Source organism: Halyomorpha halys, unplaced genomic scaffold, assembly GCF_000696795.3.
Source record: "Halyomorpha halys isolate HHAL.00 unplaced genomic scaffold, Hhal_1.1 Scaffold164.1, whole genome shotgun sequence".
Lineage (NCBI taxonomy): Eukaryota > Metazoa > Arthropoda > Insecta > Hemiptera > Pentatomidae > Halyomorpha > Halyomorpha halys.
Genome location: NW_027108420.1, coordinates 1,409,109 through 1,421,231, shown reverse-complemented (window position 1 = coordinate 1,421,231; position 12,123 = coordinate 1,409,109). Strand labels below are relative to the sequence as shown.

General features: G+C 31.9%; 1 protein-coding gene across 3 annotated transcripts in view; it reads right to left on the bottom strand.

Annotated features, from left to right (window-relative positions):
* LOC106678866 (UBX domain-containing protein 6) overlaps positions 1 to 12,123 on the bottom strand; it is a 99,742-nt gene that overhangs the window by 41,752 nt on the left and 45,867 nt on the right. Inside the window, exons 4-5 of one of the 3 annotated variants that reach the window (XM_067046746.1) lie at positions 11,015 to 11,165; positions 9,627 to 10,934 (exon numbers count right to left, since the gene is read on the bottom strand). The exons of 1 other annotated variant lie outside the window; for it this stretch is intronic. In XM_067046746.1, coding sequence (XP_066902847.1) covers positions 9,960 to 10,916 — 957 coding nt within the window. In that variant the 5' untranslated portion in view covers positions 10,917 to 10,934; positions 11,015 to 11,165 and the 3' untranslated portion in view covers positions 9,627 to 9,959. Of the gene's footprint in view, positions 1 to 9,626; positions 10,935 to 11,014; positions 11,166 to 12,123 lie in introns of those variants that run through there. One more of the 3 variants, XM_014417666.3, reaches the window with a different exon arrangement.

Sequence of the window (12,123 nt, the reverse complement as noted above, 5' to 3'; positions counted from 1 at the left end):
TATTATTGGATTGGTGATTTTTTAACCTAATTTCAGTAACTTCTATTTTAGAAAAAAAGAAAATGCACTTTACAGATCCGAAATCGGACCATCCGTTCAAGAGTAAATAGAAAAGTAAATTCTGGTGCGTCCCAGGAAGGGTACATTTAGCCTTAATATTAAATACTAACTGACCCTGTAATCCTTCACTATTGCTAGATTTGACTATATACCATATATAGATAGAATGATCACAATTATAAGTTTGATTTCAATGTATTAAAAATTGAATATTTTTAGATAAATGATTTATTATAATGATTGTTTGAGAGTGGTTTATTTCATTATTAATATACACAATTTTGATCCAAATTACTCTCAACTTATATTTTCAAAAGCTCACCAACGTTTCGGCCTCAGGCCATTTTCAAGGAGACAATCTATAAAAAATTTTGTTTTTGTATTAATTACATTATTTCCTTAACTACATACTGTATGTCTTGTTTTTTAACATCTGATCTATTTTATTTGAACATTTATCTATTTACCAACTTTTTTTATAACAATTACATATTTATTTTGCTCAAAATTTCAGAATAATAGTGGTTTAGTCCTTTAGAATCTGATTTGAAATTTAGAGAAGATTATTTGTGTAAAAAACTTTTTAAATTTAAGATATAAAAAGTTATGTAAGTAATCAATTTAAAAACAATTTTTGAAGTTGTTATGATGTCATTTTCATATTTAATTTATTTTAAAGATGACAGGGGCAATTAGCCTACAGATAAGATGTTAAAAAACAAGACATCAATATTTAAGGTATAGCCAAAGATATCAGTATGTAGTTAAGGAAATAATGTAATTAATACAAAAACAAAAATTTTTATGGGTTGTTTCCTTGAAATTGGCCTGAGGGCCGAAACGTTGGAGAGCTTTTGAAAATAAAAGTTGAGAGTAATTTGGATCAAAATTGTGCATGTTAATAATTAAATATTTTTGTTTTTAGCATATTTCATATTATAGTATATGAGAAAGTGTTTTTCACTTTATTTTGAGCTATGCGCCAATAATATCTAATTTTGATCACTTCCTTTCTACGAGTGAAATCCTGTATTTCAATACCTTCGGTTTTTTCCTGCTAAAAAACCGAAAATTTTGAACACTGTCAACATTTAACATAGGATTATCTCTTCTTGGACTCATACTCCATTACATTTTTAAAACCTTAACTCGAGGAACTAAAATATATGTTCAATGCTGTATTATGTATAGATAAATACGCCATACATAACAAATTTGTCTGTTAAATGGAATGATTAACATACAATTCGCGATGTTCCCTATAGAATATCCATGTTGTCTAGTCCATAGATTTTCAGGAATGGTAACGAATCATCCACCTAGCAGATAGATAATCTACCGATGGACACCCAAAGAACAGTGGCTGTGAGGGAAGAGAGCAAGCGACACTGGTGTACGCATTCTTGTGCCTTGTCGCCAGCCGGATATACAGAGGCACCACTTCCGGACCCGTTAGACCACGGCCATCAGTATTCCACCGGTGGTCCTTTTATTACACCATTGTCGAGAGTCCTCTACCTGTCTTTGTCTCTTACCAGCCTCAGAACTGACTCATATCCCCGCTGGCAAGGAGCACCTCTTTCAGAATCAGTTTCAGGGTCGAGGAGGCAGGATGGAAAGGAAGGAAATTCTGGAAGGATGGTAGAATACCTGTCTGTGCTTTGGTGTGCTGATGGTTTGTTACTGTCAGCCCAAGATGCGAACGACAGTAAATTAAATAGAACAATGATGATGAAAGCCGGTAAAGAGTTAGGTATATAAATAAATATGGCTGAAAAAAAGAATTATGGTTATTATATTAATATATTTATTATTTTTGTACATACTTTTAATATTTAAATTTTTTTTATACTTTTATATCTATTTGTTAATTTTTTAAATATGTAAATATCACTACTTTTATCAATTATTCGATATAAAGATTAGGAGTTGATATTTTATTTATTTAAAATAAATATTAGTTGTATTATAGGTGTGTTCTATAAATGTTGAAGAGGGGGAAAAAAAAAGAAGAAAGTCATTGGGTTAAAAGAGAAAATATAAAATAACAAAAGGATAGAAAAGGAAGAAAGATAAAAAAAAGAGGGATTAAAAAAAATTAATAAAGTACAGAAAGAAGAAAAAAAATGAAAATGAATAAAAAGATAAGAGAACAAACGTGACGAAACAAAAAAAAAAGGAAAAAAATTATAGTGGAAGATTATTGATTGACTGTATGTAAAGATGAAAGGAATATGGTTCGGGTGCGGTCAAATAAACTCAAATAGTAGAATTATACTATTTTATTGAGCCAACGTTTCGCCCCACGTTGCAGGGCTTCGTCAGGGCTAAAAAAGATACAAACACATAGTTACAAAAGGAAAACAAAAACATAAGTGTAAAATAACAGGGGAATAAAATGTAAAAAAAAGTAAGATATAATAAGAAAAATTAAAGGTAGTAAATAGTAAATGTAAAGGGTAATAGTAACAGATAGAGAAGAAAAGAAATATTAAAGAAAATACAAATAAAGAGATGTAAAAAGAAAAAAAGAATACAAATCAAATGATGAGACAGAATGCATACCTATTTTGACGGCGGTCAAAACAAGAGTGACCATTGGAGTGGGGACGGCAGTAGTGCCACAATAACGAAAATAATTTGTAAAGTAAACATGATAGAACAGTATTTAAATTAGGTGAACAATAAATGGAAATATACATAATAGAGGGAGAAGAAATATTTAAAAAAAAAAAAAAAAAAAAAAAAAGCATAAAATAATGGGATATAATGTGTGTAAGTAATTAAGAAACAAAATATAACAAATAAGCGGGGATACAGAAAAGTGTAAAATATAATAGAAAATTAATTTTAAAAAAATTATATACTATTATTATATATTGTTTACTTGTCACGCCTACATTTTGTAAGATTTAAAAAAAAAGTTAATATTAAAACAAAAGAAAGGCTAAAATTTGGAAAGGTGGTTATATTCTTTTAGAAAATTATACACCAAAGTAAACTCTTCAATCCCACACCACCACCCTCGAAATATGGTGCGAAAAGTGGAGGATTAAAATAAATTCCAATAAATCCCACCAAATCACATTTACCTTTGTTGTAAACCCATGACCTATTGTCCCACAGTACCCTTTAATAATACCCCACTTATTTCTGTTACTTAGGACTACATTTGAACAAACCACTGACAGAATCCTCATACAAAACTGAAAAGACAGGAAGCTGCTCATCGATTCCGACTATTGCAACATTTACTAGACAAACGGTCTAAACTTCCAATCCATTACAAAAGACTGATCTTCATGACTATTATAAGGCCTATCAATGTTCCATATGTTGCCGATTTAGCTAGAACCAAATACCAATCCTTACATGATAAACTTCCCAACCACCCATATCCATTTGTTTCTAGCCTGACTTCTCCTTAATTACCTAATCCTCCTAGGGGTCTGAAAAGAAGATGGCCTCAAGATCTTCTCCTTAAGAAATGTTATGAGTTCTATCAATGGGTAAATTCTCCACATATTTGTATCATGTCACTATATCACCTACAGCAAATTTACTTGTTGAATATATTTTTATATAGTTGTAAATAAAAATAAATAAATTATAAAAAAAAATTAATAAATACCAATGTGAGAGCTCATTACTTATCGGTGAGAACTTTAGACAAATTTAGGGTCAGTCCTATTTTGCATATTGTTGGTAAATAATGAGAAATTTTTTCAAAAAATATGTTAAATCGTGAGAATGGACGGCCAGTATTAGCATGTTGAAGGTGGCAGTTTTCAGACCAGGTAAGAATGCGTGAGGACAGTATGGCCTATTCTTAAGTGTGTAAGAGCAACTTCCTCCCTGCGACAGCTGCGGTATAATGTCGATCATGGTTTTACTAATCTTTTTATTTCTTTTAATTTACTCGGAGTAATTTATATGACACTTTATATAATTGATTTTACACATTTTTTCGATTATCTCCAAAACTCCTCGATACAATTTTTGATTAAATACGGTGTTATTAAAGTAATATACTATGATATTTTATAATAAATAGCTCCTATCCTCATTGAGGTAGTCTAACATGCCAAAAAAAACTTCTAGTACTTTTAATTTTGTTTATATGAAATAACTAATCATTTTGCATAGCTAAATAAACACGAACTACCAAAGAATTTGGTAATTTGTGGAAGTGGAAAAATATTCATACATTTTCCCTTCTGATCGTATTCTATAGCCCACGGCTTTGCTGTATTTTGTTAATTTTTGTATTTCAGGAAGGAATAAAGTTCATACTTGTTTTTCACACCTCAAGAGACCCCTTAAAACTAACTTTCATAGCGAGAAAAAATAAAAAAATTAATTCTAAGTTTTTAAGTACCTTTTATTTGTTTTTATTTAAAAATACACCATCTCTCATTGTTAATAGTAATAAACGAGGGATGAATATGAGGTAAGGAAGAACCTGATAATTACTTTTTTTTTATGTTTGTCATGACAGTAGTACGATTTCATTTTCATTTATCTATTAAATATACAGCAAGTGAAAGCATTTTCATCTTGAACAATTAAGTAGTGAAATATATAATGATTAATTTCATCTCAAAGTAGGGAAGTAAGCGAAAGTTGTGTGATGCGACCACCTATGTTTTGTTCTGCAGTATAAAAACGAAAACTTAAAATAATATTATCTTTCATTGTTCAAATAAAATAATTTGTATTCAAGTTGTCTCAAAACACCCATTATTATTTCTTAAAAAGTCCTACGTACTAAATAAAACATTTAATTACAGATTAACTTACACACTATTATCACATAATATTTTTAACCTAAATGTATTTTGATCTAAATTCTTATTTCTTTTATTATTAAAATCCGCATCTAAGTAAACCGTAAATAGTAAAATAAAATTTACACCACATTTTTCATAAATTAATTTTGCTTAAAATCTCTGCATAGAGTTGGTTCAAATTTCTTTTTTTTTTTTTAATTCGGTGTATAATTAATGTTTTATGATATGTAAGTATACTCAAGTATTTTTCTTTTTGAACGAATTATTTTCTTTATGTAAAATTAATGTATTGTCAAAATCAAATTTGAGTTGGTTTTCAGCTACTTGTTGCACTAGTGCTGTTTTATTGGGATCCTTCTCCTTGCTTCTTATATCATTGCTGTGTTGATATATTCTATTCCCCAAGAATTGCTGAGTTTCACTTATATAAATAAAACTGAACAATATTTTATTTTTTTAAATAACTTTATTGAAATTTACGACTGTATATTAAATAATACATTTAGTAAATATGGTCTTAACTAAAATGGAGTGTTACAGGCGTGTAGAGCACTAGTAGCACTCTAAAGACATTTTACATTAGCTGGTCTCGTGGCCATCTTCTTTTCAGGCGCCTCGGAGGATTGTCGGGAATGGAAGAAAAACTAGGGGGTTTGAGTGGTTAGAGAGTTTATAATGGAAGGAGCGATATCTGGTTCGGGCTAGATCGGTTACATAGGGAACATTAAGGTCTTTATGTATGATTTTATTTGTGACAAAGTAAGGAGCATTGAGGATTTTACGAAGGATTTTGGATTGTAAGGATTGAATACGAGAGGAGTTCGAAGGTTTAGTGGAGCCCCAGAGCTCAACTCCATATGTCCAGATTGGCCTTATTACAGTCATGTAGATCAGTCTTTTGTAATGTGTTGGAAGTTTAGACTGTTTGTCTAGTAAGTGCTGTAATAGTCGAAATCGACGTGCAGTTTCCTGTCTTTTCAGTCTTGTGTGAGGATTCCAGATTAATCGTTTGTCCAAATGTAGTCCAAGGTAGCGGATCTATACGACAGGGGCAAGAGTAACATTATTAAATGAAACTGTAGGGCAGTCAGTAGGTTTACGACGAAGGGTAAAGGTGATTTGATGGGATTTGTTGGAATTTATGTTAATCCTCCAATTACGACACCATTCTTCGAGGGCTGTGATATGGGATTGGAGAGTTTGGGATACAATTAATGGGTTATTATTAACTGTGAGCACACATGTGTCATCGGCCTACGTGGTGAGGATAGTGTTAGGATTGATTGGAATGTCAGCTCTATAGACGGTGTAGAGGATGGAACCAAGGATACTACCTTGAAGAACACACAGTGGTTTACTTGGAATAGTCTATCGATGAGAAAGGAACGAATGATGAGGAAGTATGTAGGAGGTAGGAATTTACGGAGTTTGTAAAGCAGACTCGATCAAAACCCTGTTCTACATCGAAAAAGACTCCCGGGCAGTACATTACGCGCTCCAAAGAAGACGAGACTACTTCCACCACACGATGACATTGCTGGATAGTAGAGTGGGATGTTCGGAATCCAAACTGGTGATAACTGAACAATTTAAAGAAGGAATTTTATATATCAATCCTGATTGATTTGTTGCATCTATTTTGTACTTCAATTTAGTATAATAATTTTTAATTAACACAAATTCGATATGAGGTCTTGAATTGGCTGAAACGTCGGACTAGAACGTGAAAAGACTACATATAAAGTATCTTTCATCTTATTAGGAGACTAACCTAGTGACTGATACCAGGACTAGACCCCCATTACATCTAAATCGAGAGTCCACTGAATACTAGATAAAAAATTATACAAATTGAGGAAGGAGGAGACTGAACTACTACTGATCGTAGCTAGCGCTCTTACCAAATGTCAGGTGTGAGGCGAGCTGGAAGCAGGTGGTGGAACACGGTCCATAGAGCACACCCACCTTAGGCAACCAACCCTCCATGTAATCCGAGGTACGTCCACAGCTGCCATCCAACCTAATAATATACTCCTTCTGTCTTCATTATTAATATTAATTGAACCAACAATAATATAAATTTCTGCTAGGAGGGTTCCCAAATATAAGTAATCCGAAAGGTGTCAAACGGATAGCTCAACAAGAATCTACATATATAGAAGATATCTAATATATTCAATTTTATTTTATATACAAAGAAATTTATTTGTATAATAAAGTTTAAATTTTATAAAAGTATAATATTAAATGATTGGCTAAGTTAAAGATAATAAAACAGATCACAATTTAATCTATGATCTTCAGATATTGGGTCGTTCCATATAAAATGTCAGTTTTCACAAGAAATGGTATTTAGTAAAACTGCTTCATGAAATCAAAACATTTTTAATCAAAATATTTACCTTTATTTTCTACAACGTGATATCAACTTTAAATTCCATAACTTAAAAATTAAGGATTTTGTGAAGAAATGAAGTTAGAAAATGCGTTTTTGGCCAGAGGTCATTTTAATAAAATTTATCTTTAAGGAAGCTGTCAAAGTTTCTGAAAAGATGGGAATCTATTGGAAATCGGTCTGAAGAACAAGATGGGTATGGAAGAAATTTAGTTTCTCCACAATCTATAGCATATGCCTAACAGGGTTCACAGTACACCCCGTTTAATAAGTAGATATAAGAAAGGCAAAAGCGTTCCATTTGACCGTGGTTTTTTTTGCAGCATATATTATTTTCCTCCATAAGGGTTATCCATGTTGTTAAAAGTTTTAACATGTAAACGTTATAATATAGGTGTTAAAGGCGAAAGTTTAATTTATTTATTTTTTAAATCATGTACTTTCAAATTGGTATTGTATTTTATGTTAACTGTAAGTTTATTCTTATTTTTTAACAATGAAGTTTGTATTTTAAATATGCTTGGAATTTGTTGCGTAAATCATGGTTTATGGTATATGTATAAATACTTCGCTGAAGTGGCATGTATGTGCAACAGTACCGACTGCAGTGGGGTTAGGGCCTGAATACAGGCTGATAAGGCCAGTCTTCTGTCAGTATTATGAAGTATTGGAGCTGTCTGGCAATCTGGCTCTCACCCACGACTCACCACGGCTCTTCAATATTTCTTGTGTCTGGGGCACCTTTTTCCAGCGACTCTCACCCACCATGTTTTCACCGGCTCATCGTTATTTGCATGAAGGAATCGTTATTTGCGCTCTCAGATAAAATATATTAGACTTAGGCTTTTTTTTTTTTTTTTTTTTTGTATCAAACCTCGTTTTCTTCTTCTTTTTTTTTTTTGTATCAAACCTTAAGTTTTCTTTTTTTTTTGTTTCAAACCAGTATAAGATTTAATTATTTCTTTATTTGAAACAAGGTAGTTTGTATATTTATATAAATATTAACTTTAACTCATTTATATCTGTAATAATAGGATAATTTTTTTTTTATTTGTTTACATTTCATTATTCTTAAATTTGTATCTTTCAATTGGAGGAATATTTTCTTTATTATTTAATTTTTTGTCTTCATTATTTTTTTTCTGTAATTTTATTTTTCAGATTCTCCGTTTTTTTTTAAACTTTTAACTCCGGTTTTATTTTGAAATCCGAACCAGCGAAGATTTTACTCTGGGAATGAGATCAGTTTTTTTACTCATAAAAAACCCCTCGCACCAACAATAGGATTGTGAGCAGCCTAATTCAAAGGCTATCACGTCATGCTATATGTTAAATGTAGAGGTCCTTGCGAATTTTCTGGGTAGCTAGTTTTGCAACCTAGTAATCTTTAAGAGATAATAAAATCTCAAACAGCTTCATCATATCATCTTCCACTCCCCCCACTTGTTCCAAGATTCCAATTCTAGTTGATTTTTTTCTATTACTCTATTATTTTTATCCCTTACTTTGTTAGAGTTAACGTCCATAACAAAAATAACACAAACTGCGAGCAAGTAACTTATGATGAACTGGCGGACGTTGCAGCCAAACAAGCACTTGCCCTTCCGGGTCGGAGCGCGGCCATTCTGACACCCCAAGAAATAAGTCTTCCGATGAAAAATGAAATATTAGCTAGTTGGCAAGCCATGTGGAATGAAAGCCCGCCAAGAAAATTAAAAACGATTAAACCATGGACCACATCAAACCGTTCCAATCGCAGGGAGGAGGTAGCTATAGCCAGATTGAGAATAGGTCATACGAATTTAACTCATGCATATCTGATCAGTAAGCAGCCACCGCCAAAATGTCAATGCTGCAACAGTGTACTTACAGTCAGTCACATATTTGAAGAATGTCATTTCTATTCCATGAACTTACTTAGATTAGGAGTGTTTCGGATGCCCGAATTATGACCAAAAAAACATAGAAATGTTTTTAATTTTCTTAAAAAGGAATAATCTTTTAAATAAGATCTAAACCCAAAAGTTTGTCAAAATAAGTAAAATTCTAAAATAAGTAATTATTTAAACTTTTTTAGCAATTAGCTAAAGAATTTCAAATTTTGAAATAGTATTATAAAGTGAGAAACGTGGGCGTTAATGACCTCTGGGTTTTACGCCCAAAAGCTCCAACCAACAACTAACATATGAAAATAACAACAGACAAAAAGTGTGAAGTTCAGCTGGATGTCATTCTCTATTTAGCAGATCTATTAACAGACTTCTAACCATGTTAAATGTCATATCGATCTTAACATGCAAAAGAAGGAAATATTTCTCCATTTAACACACTTTAACATGTTAAACTAAAGACCAATTATATACAATACCCCAATAATAAAACAATTTGTGGAAGCGATATGAAGTCTCATAAACTGTATACACATTATATTAATCCCAAAAAAAGATACCGTAGGTTCTGATATTAAAACAGATAATGAAACAACTCATGATAACATTTGAAATAAGTATAATTTTAGAAAAGGCTGTCAAAAGGTAACAGTTTCTTGGTTACTTTCAAACAGCGACTGATTTGATCTTAATTTAATCTTATAAACAAACTTTTTATGACTATAATTCTGAAAAAACAAGTCAATTTTAACCAACATAAAATTGTTTCTTAGAGAGTAAAATGTACGCAGCAGGAATTTTATGACATTCAGTAAAATCTTACCCTCAATAAAATTGTTCACTAGTTGAAGGATCCAGTTGCAACCTTACCAGCAGAGTAATAGACGGAAAAAGATCTAATTCTAAGAATGTTTTATTTTCTTCAATCTCTGTGAACCATTTTGATGGTGGCAGGACGAACATAAACTTTCCAGATATTTCCATATTTTTTCTAAGGATATTTTTCAAATCGGCAAGTGTTTCTTTGGTACTGAAGGTTGCCTGGATCACAATGGCGTCAGGGAATCTGACTCTTATAATTGTATAGTCGGAATCAGATTTAATGTACACCTCCCTCATTTTCTTAGTTCTCAATCGCTGATTACTTTCTGATCTGTTTGTTCTATATCTGTACTCCCTTTCCATATCTTCAATTGTCCATTCATAAAAATCATCAGGTTCTTCAGCTACGGGATCAGTATTGGGTTCAATGAACACTACATTCCTGAATAGAGAAAGAGTAAATCCTCTAACAGAATCGAGTTCTTGTAACACTTGAGAAAGCTTCATTTTGTCATTGGGAACATGCACTAAGAACGATTCTTCTTTAGGTTTATTTTCACCTCCAACTTGTTTGAACCCAATCGCTTGTAAAAACTCAACAGCTCCTACAATATTATTTAATTTCTGAATGCAGGCGTTACCTGACCTTATTTTTGTATACTTTGGTTCATTTGGATGCTCTATCAGATTCGAGACGTAGGTCCGAAGGACCCTTAATGAATAGCAGATTTCACTTTCAGAATTGAAAGTTTTGATTGCGACAATGCAGGCCCGGACGCGATCTAAAGCCCTTTTATTCGCTATATATCTTATGACTTTTTCTTTCCAGACATGCTTAGGGTGTACTCCACTATCAAGTTCGGGGCATATGAACAAGATTTCGCTTTTGGACTTCTTTGGTAGTTCTATACTGGGGCTCTTTCTGGCTGACGGTATTCTGTTATCTGAACGCAGTTCCATGGGTTTTATAACTTTAAGCTGAAATAAGAAGAAATGGTGTTTCTAATCGAATTTCAGCTACTCTAATAAATTTAAACTAATTAAGGTAAATGACTTACCGGTGTCACATTTTATAAATAAGTGTTATGATATACAATGATACTCATGTAAGAACTGTCAATATGTTTCAAGTGAATCCTTATAGGTATGGAATCGTTATAGGTATACAGTTATTTTCCAGTTACAAAAACATTAGATAGTTCAACGAAACTGGGATCACATGTAAAATCATATTGAATTAAAAATAAATAACATAAATTGATCAGTAAGACTAACAGTGATCACAGAATATTACAGATACTTTAGCCGAAAAATTTGCAGAGGTCAGCAGATGGAATTTAAAAATGAGTTGATAAGTTAAAATAAAATTAATTTTGATAATTAAAATAATTATTTATAAGTAGATGTTTCTTGTTGTTTAAAGACGTAAAGCCCTTTGGTCATCAACGCCTATGGTTTATTTATTTCAATTAACTACACTATTAGTTGAATGTTATTTAATTTAAACAATAAAAAGAGTTTAGGTAACACAGCTCCCTGGGGTCTTATCTCCCCCTTTTTCTTCTTTTTTTTTTTTAAATAGACGAAAAGTTATTTTGTTTTGTAAATACAAAAAAATCTCAAAATTAATTGAGGTGTGAGAGAGAAAAAAAATACATTAAACCCGCAAATGGCACATCTTTAACACTAACCCCGTTCACAAACTGTCAACGCCCAAACCCAATTGGAGAGATTGCGGTTTTAGATAAACGCAAAATCATGGTGGAGGGAAGAAAATATTATATATAATATTACTAATACATTTTACTTATTTATATTTTCATATACATATATTTATAATACATTTTATATTGCAGTAGGGTTTTCATTAAAGCGAACGCTCCTCAAAGCTACCTTAAGACCAGCAGCCCCATTCGTGAGCATTATTGCCCAACTAAGACTGTAAGGTAAATATGCAATTACTCTTAGTATCAGTCCACACAAATATACTTTGGACCCACAGAAGCTTTGTCCAGCTTGTGATGGAACGGTATTGGATGATAGTTATCATTTTTGAATAAACTTTTCAGCGTATCAGCAGAATCTAATCCATGCTGAAACTAAACAATTTTAGCACAAATCATTAGTATGAATTTCTATCAGTACCTTCACCATTGCATCTTATACT